We start from the raw sequence: 12808 nt of genomic DNA on the forward strand, positions 1-12808 counted from the left end.
TTATATATTTTACATCAAAGTATACTTGAAGAACCAAAAGTACTCATAATACAGAGTGTCACATTTCAGAATAACGTGGTATATAACTGAATTATATCCTCCTGAGACCCATAGATTTCAGTGATTAAAGAAAATAATAGCCCAGCCTATCCCAGCTGACATTGGGCAGGAGGCGGCGTTAACCCTGGACAAGTCGCCAGACTATCACAGGGCTGACACATAGAGACAGACAACCATTCACACTCACATTCACACCTATGGACAATTTTGGCTCAATCCCAATACCCCCCCCCTTGTCCACTACCCCTTGGCCCTCGAAATGAAGCAACGAGGGGTTGAAATCTTTCTCTAGGAATTGGGACACCACTCGCTCCGTCACCGTGTTGGTTACATTCACACATATGTAACTATTTTAAACAGGAAGCTGCGAGCCATCTACATTTCCAACTGGCATCTACAGTGGAGTCTCCAGTTGAGTTCATCCTAGCGATCGCGTTTACTGTATTCATCACGCTTCGTTTGATGAATGACAGACGACAGGGGACTTCTGCTAGCTAGCTAGCTAACCAGCTAACATTATGAGGCAGCGTAGTTATACTAGCTGGTGTATAAATGTGAAAAATCCGACAATTTTGCAGAACAGGACAGATGACAGACGCCAGATAGTGCAAGCTAGCTAGCTAGCTAACAAGCAACCTGATGACGGTAACGTTAGCTATGTATGAACTTTTTTCCCCATCTCTTGCTCGGTGGTAGCCATGGCGACGTCTACCCCTCGCTGGCAAGTCAGCATCTGAAATCCCTTGCTCCGAAGGGCTAGTTATGCCTCCTATCCCCTACACGCAAAAAGGAATTGGGACACCCCTACCCGCGCAAATGTGGGGATTGGGTCAAGGGGTAGTGCTGGGGGAGGGGGGGGGGGGTATTGGGATGGGCCCTTAAAGTCATCAATTAACCTGAGATGGGGAGAACATGCAAACTCCGCAGAGGGGGGGTCCCACACCCGGGATTGAACTGGGAACACTCTTGCTGTGAGGCGACAATGCTAACCACCACACCACCGTGCCGCCTGGCATTATATATAATATATATAATTCACTTTCTAAAATTTGGACTCAATTCGCCACCTCAACATTTTGGAATTGGCGGAGCCTACATTTCCCATAATGCAATTCAATAAAGATGGCAGTTTTCTCCAGAGCCACAAACAACAATATGCAACTACTCTGTCTTGAAAAAGTTTCTCATTATTTTATCTAAAAATAATCGTATCTTATACCCCATTTTTCAGTGTATTTTTTTAAATTTTTTTTATTTCTTTTCTCTCTGTTACTAACCTTACCTGTTAAATTGAGTGATAGGCCTACACTAGAAGGATGCAGTCGAAAACATAACTAGGTTATCATACCCTGTGTGTAACTTATTAGGTGCCTTACCCTTATTGATCCCGTAGTTGAAATTGTCTAGGAGCAGGAGCACAGATGCAAAATACATCCATGAGCAGGAGTCACCATGGATGCAGGGGTCACTTGCAGGTGCCAGGTGGGAGCTTCTTGCGAGATTTTGAAGTATCTCGTCTCCTCGTTCAGGAAAAAAAAATACCACAAAAAACAGAAAAACAAATACCCCGAAAAATAGAAAAAAATTACCACGAAAAACAAAGATAAATAAATTACTCCGAAAAACTGAAAAAAACCTCCCAAAAACAGGGCTTTTTTTATTTGTCAAGTGAATGCAATACACTTCTGTACATTTGTCATTGTTTGGAGAAAGTTTGTCATGATGGCTTTAATCACACGTGTGAAAATGGGCTTCCATATCCTTACAGCAAAACAAAAATAGTAAAGATAGAAAACCATTTCTTCACTTTAAAGACATCCCAGATTGATTTATGGTATTCAAGAGGAAAAGAAATGATATGAAAAACCTTCTGGCACACTGCATGTAGGAACTCCTAGACATTATTTCCTACTCTCTCCATTCAGTCTGAATCAGTGACTATACTGTGTTAAAGCTCCCTCTAGTGACCAGTTATTGAACAACCATTGTCATGACAAACAGCACAACAAACATGATCAGTCACTGCTTTCACAACAGTGATTTGAACTCTGTCAAATACAATGAGTTACATTTGCATTGGTTTATCATGAAACTGGACACTAGCACGAATGTCAGCTCAGGTACTAAATAAATCTGTAATGTATCTGAATTTAGGTTGATAGGAACACTTGAGCTGGTGATGAATGACTAATCAGTGAAGTTCTGATACAATGACTGAATGAATTCATCTATGTTTAAGTTGTGACATAGGAGCTCATGTTGCAGCACAGTTTGTGCTCTGGTGTCCGTGGAAAAGTAGAACGTGACGAGGAAATTTGCCTACAGAAATGAACCGTATGAAAACTCTCACAAAGTCTAGATTTGATTCACGACATGCAAATAAAAACCCCTCGCAGCCCTGCTTCACACCTGTACATAAGCACGCATATGTTAATATACTGTATATTTGGATCAGACATCAGTTTGGAGCCGACGCTGAAACACTGCAGGACGAAGGTGAGAAATAAATCTGACTAACAAGGTAGGTGTCCTTTAAAAATATCCTGAAATGTTTGACTTATTAAAGTGTAGGGCTACAACTAATGATTATCTGCATTATCGATTAATCTGCCTATTATTGCCTTGACTAATCAATTAATTTTTTAGTCCATAAAAGTGTCAAAACTTTGCAGAACCCAAGAAAAAGTCTCCAAATGTTTGTTTTGTTCAACCAAAACAGCAAAACCAATGAAAAACTATTAATTGGTTATAAAAATAGCTGCTGATTGTTCTTTGACTAATTGTTTCAGCTCTAATACTTTTGAAAATCACTGTCCTTTTATGTTAAATCCATATTACCCTAATGATTGGCCAATTATCAGTACTGTTAGTTTTCATGTAATTTCCCCACAACTCTGTGTAAACTGTATTTCCAGGTATTTCCAGCTAGACATTTGCATTTTATACTTACTGTACTTTACCTTTAAAATCAGAATTCTGTCGCTAAGCTAGCTATTTAATTATTTAAAGTTACATGGTACCTATCAAACTAATCAATAGTGCTTTCTTACCTATACCAGTGAAATTACAGACAACCAGTGAGCAGTGTTCTTTCTGTTGTTTGTGTTGTGTTAATGTAATACGTTCCATATTTCCTCTAAATTAAACACATTGAGTTATTGCCCCAAAAGTACTTCCATCATACATTCCATAATAATAATAATAATAATAATAAATATATATATATATATATATATATATATATATATATACATATAATGAAATTTTGTCAGTCTACACCAGGGGTCAGCAACCTTTACTGCAGAGGAGCTATTTTGGGTCCCCAAAAATGTATTAAATCTGCCTGAAAATATATTTGAGCATTATAATAATCTTTCTGGATTTGGAATCCATGGCTAGTTTCGCTAAGGAGACTCAAGTCAAGCCACCACTCTTGATGTCTGGCAATATTTAGAGGAAAGGCGCCAGGCTGTAGACATCGCTATGACTCCCATTTTAGTTGACGAGTTGAAGAGCCACAGGTTGCCAACCCCTGCTCTAGGTTAGGGACACAATTGTTTAATTTTGTTAAAAATAGTTCATCATTGCATTAATCTGTTTCAACTTGTTTAATTTGATCCAATGCTTGATGCCTCTAGTCTTTTCTGTTCTACATGTAAAGGTATATAGCTTTTTAGGTCAACCATGGTATCGGGTATCGTGTGTTATAATAAGGGACACCGTCAATGCTTTCAATTTCTGATTTTGCTTAATAACGTTTAGTTGTCATCATGTGACACAATTGATCGTCACATATGACTTTCAACTTTCTTCCTCTCTCTCTCTCTTCTCCAGGCCTACAACATGTCAGCCAACTCCTCTTCCTCCCTTGAGCTTCCTCAACGTTTCTCTTCCATCTGCTTCGGCCACAGAGAGGCCAATATCATCTTCGCCTCCTTCACCGTCACCAACATCGTCCTCCTCCTCCCTCTCTGCACCACCATCCTCAGTCTGGGCTGCCAGCGATGGCGGCGGCAGCGCTCAGCTTCGACAAGTCACTCAGACATCATCACCTACCACATGGTCGTCATGGAGATGATCTGTGTATTTGGATCCATCTCCTACTGCATTGGTGTCGGCTTTAACCTCAAAAGGATGATGGTGGTAGCGTGTTATGTTATTTTAATCACTGTGTGCGGACAGATATCCTTTCACGTCCTCACCTGTGTGGAGCGCTACCTGGCTGTCGTTCACCCCGTCACCTACATGCACCTGAGGCGCGACAGTGGGGTCACTATCAGAAATATCAGCATTTGGTGTGTTTGGCTGCTGGGTTGTGCAGAGGTGGGTCTTATGGCTGAGAAGACTATTTATGCTATCTTCGTGGTGTATTTCATGCATCAGGTTTTCTCCTTAGTCGTCGTCTCTTTCTGCAGCCTGTCTGTGCTCGCAGTTTTAAAACGTCCAGGGCCAGCGGGAAGGGACGGGGACAGATCGAGGGTTGACAAGTCAAAGCAGAGGGCGTTCTACACCATCACAGCCATATTTGGAAGCCTGTTGTTGAGGTTTGTGGGGAGTATAGTTTGTGCTGGGTTATACTCCTCATCGCTGATCAGCAACAGTGATCGGTGTGTGGTGGCTGAGTCGAGTTACTTTTTCGGTCTGCCCAGCAGTCTGGTTCTACCTCTGCTGTTTCTACACAGAGCAGGGAAACTACCATGTTGTAAGACCAACACGGCGGAGTAATGTCTTTGTGAAAAGACAAGTGTTTTTGTGGCACTACGGTAGCTGGAAAAACAGGGATGGGTCGTTACAAATTACCTACATTTGCTGGCTAAAAAGAATGCGGCAACTGGTTTTGTTTGTTGGTTTCAAACAATCGTCTGCAGCTTGACAAATGACTTATCAAGGTGACATGCCTTTTCCATGCCTTTACAAGTCCAAAAAGAAGTAGTCTACAGGGAGCAGGATGGCTGGGAAAGGCGTAGGAAGGCAGGCAAACATAAGGGTCTAGGTTCAGGTAACAGCGCTCAGAGGGTATAAAGCAAAGGCGAACAGCAACACTGAGAAAAAAAGGGCCTGTGCAGGGCTGATGAGGGGAAGTGGAAACAAGTGAGGAGGTGATAGAGAGAGTCAGGTTACTGGGACTGGTAGCAAAGTCTGAGGACATCTGGTGGAGGGATGGGGAATGGCAAGTCCAGGGAGTAGATTGGGCGTACATGGTGGGCCTGGGGGAAGTGAGAAGTGTCAGCAGACAGGGACTGAGGGGAAGGCTGAGTAAAATGAATACAACTTAAGCGGACATAAACTTACGTGATCACTGTTGTCGCACTGTCTAAAGGTGCCTTAAAGGAGCAGTGTGTAGGATTTAGTGGCATCCAGTGATGAGCATTGCAGATTGCAACCAGATGAAACTTCTCTTGGTTAGAATTCCTTTTGTGTTTTTTTGTGTTCATTGATTTTTTTTGTTTTCATCAGCAGAGGTCTCTTCCTCTCTGTTCAGAGCTGTATGACACTAGTTCATTTAAATAAACACCTTCTTTGATTACACTGTCACTTGATTCCTGTCAAATCCTGTCATGTAAATGGAGAGTTACAATTAAATAGGCCCATGTCTGAGGTTTGGGTATAATTCCAAATATAATCTGGATTAGAATCCTACGTGCTTTGGACTGAATCACCCTGAACCAGATACAAACTTTTCGAGAATACCAAATCCAGTTAACTACTGCTGTAGATGGGACTACATACCCAACATGTTCTCATCCCAAGTCGTCACATATCGCCTCTTTGTGGCCTTTCACATCTACATATTACGTGATAGGTATCCTTCTGCATCTGCTGTTGACATTCCAGGATGTTGCTACTGATCTTTTTTATTTTGAACAACCCATTTTCAGGATTTGATCCTATCCGATAGCTGAAATCCGATCAGACTACTTATGAACAGCAAGGCCCAGGTCAGATTAATCTTTTCCTAAATATATCATTATGAAAATAATGTGGGTTGCACAGGGTAGTGGCCACAGTAAAATCAGACTATCAGCGTTTACATAGGTTACTTAGTGGCTTTGCAATCTTTGTAATAAGCTTCTGCCACCGGTGCCGAAAGTTCACAGAAAAAATCTGCTTTACAGCAGGAAATGCGTCATGTATTGCGAAATTGGTCGGTCAGCCAATCAGGGACTGGAGCTTGTCCTTATGAGGAGTTGGGCATGAGATAGTTGAGTCACGAGCACAATGGCAGACGGACAGAGTGTGGAGATAAGTTAAAAACGGCCTCCCAAAAGAAAACGAGCTAATCTGTCTGAGGAGGCGAGGATGCTTAAAAAGGAGAGTGATAAAAGAAGAGGAAAAACAGGAGTAAACCTCAGTCAGGCCTTCAAGAGATGGAGGGAGCTCCGTGACCAAAGAGACTTCAGAACCCACGTCCAGCTAGCTTTCTTTCTAATGGATCAGTAAGTAACAGTAAATAAATGTTAGCTAGACCAGAGAGGACTGTACTGTACTGGCTGCTAGTTCATTCCTAGCTGGCCAGCATCACAAATCGCTGCAACCAGGGAGCGGGTAGCGAGTGTTGGTCGGCTGACATCCTCGTTGCCATTCTACGGCAGCCCTCGGACAGTGATACCCCCCTCCCTTCCTTCTGTTCTCTTCTCACGGAGGCAGCTATCGACGGACATCGCCCAGCTAAGTGAACACTGAATTTTCAGGACTGTTTACATGTGCATATTGGTATAATTTACTGTGAGCTGTTTGTACTGGTACTGTGCATTCTGGTGTAATTATTTGCATTACTATTTATTTTTTCTTCAGATAAATCTGATAATTGTTGCTCGGTCTCTTTACTCATTTATTCAGTGTCCACACACCTTCTCATTCTACATATACATAGAGGTATACTGGTGGCTTTACAGCCTACATTTTATTGATTATCTCTGATCCCCACCGTCAATTTGGTCGTTGTGACAGTGTGACACAACACCACTGACGCTAGGTGGCGCCAGGCTAAAAAAAACAAACAAATCCTATCTGTTGCGTCTTTCATTCCGAAGTCGTCGAAATCCGGCGCTTGGGCAATAACTTGTTGCGTCAGACACTGACGAAAAAAGGTTTAGTTTAGTTTAGTTTAACAGCGCGGCCTTGGGGAAACGTGGCAGGACAAGAATGAAAGTCAAGGCGGTGATAGTCCGATTAAGGCAGGTGGGAGGGGTGATGGATGGGTTCAACAAACACCAGCTTTCACCTGCTTTTATTTGTATGTAATCAAAACATTTCCTGTGAAAATGGAAGTGTGTTTTGAAAGAAGACGAGACATATACACTGACTGTGTTTGTAAATGTTGTGAAGTAGAACTCTTGGTGTAAAGTTCTATCTTCAACAGTGTGCGTTAATTAAAAAAAGCTGACGATCTTTCAAGCTTTAGCGTGTCTCTGTGTGGTAGTGTGTATGATCTAGTTTTGCACGGCATACAGTCAACCTGTGGGAGGAAAACCTGAATGGGACATTTGCCTACTGAGATTTACAGTATAGAGTTTCATTATACATAAACATGATACTTACAATGACTTCTGACATGCAAAGAAAGTCTGTCATGATACATGACAAAAAGCAAATACATGCCCCCGCACACAAGCGTTAATATATATAGAGAGGAGATACTGGAGCTCTGTAGTCCAGTTCAGAGACACAGCAGACAAGTTCAAGGAGAAACGCTGCAACAAGGTGAATGTCTATTTTTAAAACTTACTGTTATCATATCTCTGTATTTATGACTTTGTAATTTATATATATAAATGATATTACACCTTTATGAACATAATCCGACCGCACTCAAACCTTTTCTCATGTAATTTATGATCATTTTAAGTTTTATTTTTCTGCATTTTTCTGATTTTTCCTCATGTCTCATTAAGATTGTCATTTTATCCTCTCTCCTCATCCATCATCTCATTTTTTAATTTTCATCTCCTCCCTCCTCCTCACCTCCTCGTCCCATCTTCATCTAGACAGTCATGTCCTTCAACGCCTCATCCTCCTCTAACGCCTCCCTTCACCTCTCCTCCAGTTCCTCCCCCTTCCCTGACTCGGCCGTCTGCTTTACCTACAGACCCAGTCTTTTAAGCTTCACCAGCTTCTCCGTCACCAGCATCCTCCTCCTCCTCCCTCTCTGCATCCTCGTCCTCTGCCTTGGTTTCCAACAATGGCGGCAACAGCAATCCACAGCCGCAAGTCACTCTGACATTTTCACCTACCACATGGTCACCATGGAGATCATCGGGATCTTTGGGTCTGGCCTCTACTGTTACGCCGTCTCCGTACAGGACCCATGGTTCATGATGGTGGGTGTGTACTTTTTCACAGTCGTCACACACGGACAGATTCCCTTTCACATGCTCACCTGTGTGGAGCGCTACCTGGCTGTCATTCATCCAATCACCTACTTGGGACTGAGGAAGAGGGGCGGGGCCATAATCAGAAATGTCACCATCGGGTGCGTTTGGCTGCATTTTCTTGGACTGTTTGGTCTAATCATTGTGTTTTCAAACAGCAGCGTCCCCTATCTTTTTGTCTCGGGTGCCTCCATAGCTGTCGTCTCTTTCTGCAGCCTTTCTGTGCTCTGCGCTCTGATTCGTTCAGGGCCGGGGGAAGGGGGTGGGGGCAGGCACAGGGTCGACCAGTCAAAGATGAGGGCGTTTTACACCATCATGGCCATAATGGGAGCTCTGGTGATGAGGTTCGGGGGACAGCTGGTTGTTCAAGCGATCCACTCCTCCTCAGTGGTGAGTAAACATGTCAGCTGTGGGCTGGTGATGTCTGCAGTCTGGTTCGGTCTGCCCAGCAGTCTGGTGTTACCTCTGCTGTTTCTACACAGAGCTGGAAAACTACTGTGTTGTAAGAGCAACACTGCATCAGGACAAGGATCACAATAGAGCACGACAAGTTCAGTTTGATTAAACTCGCTGAACAAAAGGTTACAGCTGAATAGATTGGCTTTAAGTAGAGTTGTACAGAAACCTCTTCATCTACGGTGTTGGGGGTAACACGTTAAAAAAGTAACAAAGTAACTCTGCAGTGTAATAAGGTTTTATCTTATATATGTGCTTGTGTGTGTGTGGTGTTTTTGTTTTTCAATGACCAATATCAGAGAAATACTAAAACAAAAAGGTCAAGGTGATGGACAAACCGCAGTATGAAATAATAAAGCCACATTTATTACATAGAGACTGGACTAAAGTCTGCTCTACAGATTGTTTGGGCATTAAAATAACAAGGGACACAGAGACAGACAGGTGTTTGATTTGAATAGGCACCGGTTTAAGTTACTGATCATTTGAATCCAGTCAAGCATCCACTTGATCACAGATGGAACTCATCCTCACTCCCAACTTGTCATACCGACCCCTGATCAGTGGCCCTTGGCATCAGAAGTGATGCACAGAGGCACCCTTTAGTGTCTGTATGTGATGCATCGGGTTGCATCATAATCTTATCTGTGCAAATGCTGTAGTATGAAGAGTGAGAGAGTCCAAGTAGGGAGAGCTGGAGGGGTGGTGATGGGTCAAATAAACTCAGGACTTTCACCCAGGATCGTGTGTCTTCTTGAAAACAAGAATGAATGGTGAGTTATTTTAACCACAAAGCGTAGTATTTCACGTGACGTATGTGATACGTTACACTGCGTATTTTCATAAACAAACTAGCGCCCCACAAATGCTATCATCACATTAAGTACTTAACATAAAGTTACGTGGGCTGGGTTTAGGAAAAGAAACACAGTGAAATGCAACGGATGGTCCTGAAGAGCCTGGTCTCACTCCGAAGTCATCAAAATCCGGCGCTTAGGCAGTGACTTTTGGTGTCAGAAACCAACAAAAAATGCGTCCTTTAACGTCGGCATGATACGCGGCCGGTTGCTGTTATAGTTTAATGGTGCCTGGCGGTGTCAGGGGAAAACGCAGTGGGACAAAGATTAAAGTTAAGGCAACAAAATTCCAACTGGGGCGGGCAGGCGGGAGGGGTGGTAGATGGAGCCAACAACCATTGACTTTCACCCGAGAGAGCAGTGTTCATGTTCTGTAGAATTCTAAAGCCAACCCCCTTTTTTTTCCTAGACCCAACCACATTTTTGTTGTTGAAGGAAAAAAACAGTGTCGTACCAACGTAGTGCGTTAATTTTGAAAGAGACTGTATGTAAATGTTAATTTCTTGTGAAAACGGAAGTGTATTTTGACAGAGGAGAACTTGACATGGTGTCTTAGATTATCATCCACCAATGCCCAACCTGCTTCCTTATGTAGAATTTCACTCTTTATACCACTTTCTTCTTTACTCTCGTCAGCACATAGGTCATGTGATCGCAGCCTCTCCGATTACATGGGTTATACAAGAATTACTGACTAATTGACAAATTGTGGTGCGGTACTTTTTGAAGGTATACACACCCCCACTGCATGAGAACAGCCTGTGTGACATTAGTAGGACGTACTTATTTATGATCTTTATTCCAAACCTGATCATGTACTTTTGTTGCCGAAACAGAAAGAATGAAACCTAAAAACTTACACTGGAATTTTATTTAAAAAAGAGAAAGCATTTAGGGATTAGAAACTGTAAACACAGAAGTTTAATTTGGAACGAAAATGTGACAAGCAGGATTGATACGCCATCCCTGAGCGCCCAAAAGTGATGCTAGAGGGGTATCTAGAGCGTCCTAGTTTGACGTGTAGGTCCACTGACTAAGCGTTAGTAGTTGACTAGTTAGGAGTGACAGTGTTTTGACAGATGAGGTGAATAAGCATATTTATTTTGATAATTTGATCTAGCTGATTTTGTAAGGGCATTATTTAGCACATACAGGAGCTCGTAAACCAGCTGAAAATGTAAAAGCCAACAAACCTGGAGATACTTTGTACATACTTACATACATCAGACCAAAGTGGTTTATTTATTTATTTATTTACTGTGTTGTTTGTTGATTTGCCTGCTTGTTTAAGGCCCTCTAATGGCATAATAGTTGTACAATATGAGAAATGTATAAGCATGAAATAAACTTTTTACTGTTTTATCTTCATATGATAATGTTTGTATGTGTATTAATCAGACAAAATACAACACTTGTTTTTGCGCCCATTTCTCATGAGTTTAAGTTAAAGAAGACTTTTTTTATGCAAATTGTGTGCACAAATTTGTTAAAATTGTTTTCATGAGAAGTCGTATCCTTGCCATGATAATCCATCTGGCAGACAGGAGACATTGTTCTCCATCTTTATTAACAAAATGTATCTCTTTTCTTTTCTTTGTGTCAATAAACTTTTTCCCAAACTTTGCCTTTCAGTTCACAATAATTCTTCATATTTACACTGAAATAACAGAACTGCTTATAAATGTACAAATCTGCCTTTACCCAGAAGTATCTACGTTAGCAAATACAGTCTCAAGGTTTTAATGTACACTATGACTCAAATTCAGTTACTGCTTCTTAGCACCTTCAGAATGTATCTAACCATTGGCCTTGACACTGTAATTGAACCTGCTCTCACTAACACATTACAAAACATAAACCATCATACAGTAATTGCACGACACATCTGGTTATTCTAAATTACCAAAATACCATTACAACATATGTACGTCTTTAACTCTGACCTTGAACAAGACCTGAATGAGCGACTGGAGACAATCACATAACTTTCCACAACCCCTTTAGCACATTTCGCTATTTATCATTTTACTTCACTCATAAACAACCTACCCATGTCAAGGAACTTCAATAGCAAAAGAGGACAATATCAAAAGTAAGACGGCCATCTTGTTACATTGTTTACAAGGGAGCTAGCAAAACCACAATGGGCAGGAAACATTTACGTTTTTAACTTGACCAAAACTATTAATTTTTTATCAGGATTTCACATGAAATCCAGGAATTGTGTACAGATCCTTGCAACATGAGGTCAGGGTGGTGGATGATATAGCTCTCAGGATCTTGTCATGTTGTCTCCGTGCATTCAAATCTCCATCAACAAAATACACCTGTATTTGTTGTCCGTAGCTTATACCAGCCCGTTCCAACTTCAACTGAACCTTTCAACGCGAAGGAGCAGCGGCTCTACTCCGAGCTCCCTCCGGATGTCCGAACTCCTTACCCTATCTCTAAGGCTGAGCCCAGCCACCCCACGGAGGAAACTCATTTCAGCCGTTTGCATCTGCGATTTCATTCTTTGAGTCATTACCCGGAGATCGAAAGCTTTGCTTTTTGGCTCAGCTCTCTCTTCACCATGACAGTCTGGCCCAGCACCTGCATCACTGACAAACCGCCAATCCATCTCACACTCCTTTCTTTGCATTTGTTTTAGTGGCCTGTTATTGTGAGGATCCCGAGTCACACCTGTCAAGTGGATGGATTATCTTGGAAAAGTGCTCACTAACACAGATTTTAACACACAAAATTTGAGAGAAAAAAGCCTTTTGTGTGCATAAAAATAGTCTGGAATCTTTAACTTAAGCCTTATTCAGATGAGATTAGTTTTACATAGGTACGTGGGGTAAAGTAGTAATTACCAGACATTTTAGTCCCGTCCGAATGTGCCATGTCAGTAATCATTACGGCACGATGTCAGTAAAGATTACCGCGACTTTTACCTTCTGTAAAAGGGTCCCGGAAAATTACCTCAGTTAATACTGATCCTGTGCGAATAGACCAGCAGTAAATATGTGTGTAGATATTTCGTCATATCCTGTTTACAAGTGGTTTTTCGTGGATTTTCAA

The 12808-nt window shown here is 41.8% G+C and overlaps 2 protein-coding genes across 2 annotated transcripts; both read left to right on the plus strand.

The window, feature by feature from the left end:
- The first annotated feature begins 3903 nt into the window (after window positions 1–3903).
- LOC144459926 (uncharacterized) lies at window positions 3904–4785 on the plus strand. The gene has a single exon (XM_078164759.1). The coding sequence runs from the start codon at window positions 3904–3906 to the stop codon at window positions 4783–4785; it is 882 nt and encodes a 293-aa protein (XP_078020885.1).
- Window positions 4786–8054: 3269 nt separating this feature from the next.
- Window positions 8055–8972, plus strand: LOC144459927 (uncharacterized). Its single transcript, XM_078164760.1, has one exon. The coding sequence runs from the start codon at window positions 8055–8057 to the stop codon at window positions 8970–8972; it is 918 nt and encodes a 305-aa protein (XP_078020886.1).
- Window positions 8973–12808: the final 3836 nt, after the last annotated feature.

The sequence above is a fragment of the Epinephelus lanceolatus genome, chromosome 22 (assembly GCF_041903045.1).
Source record: "Epinephelus lanceolatus isolate andai-2023 chromosome 22, ASM4190304v1, whole genome shotgun sequence".
Classification (NCBI taxonomy): domain Eukaryota; kingdom Metazoa; phylum Chordata; class Actinopteri; order Perciformes; family Serranidae; genus Epinephelus; species Epinephelus lanceolatus.

What these genes read in the sequence shown, in the direction of transcription:
- LOC144459926 (XM_078164759.1), top strand. Translation starts at nt 3,904, where the DNA reads ATGTCAGCCAACTCCTCTTCCTCCCTTGAGCTTCCTCAACGTTTCTCT.
- LOC144459927 (XM_078164760.1), top strand. Translation starts at nt 8,055, where the DNA reads ATGTCCTTCAACGCCTCATCCTCCTCTAACGCCTCCCTTCACCTCTCC.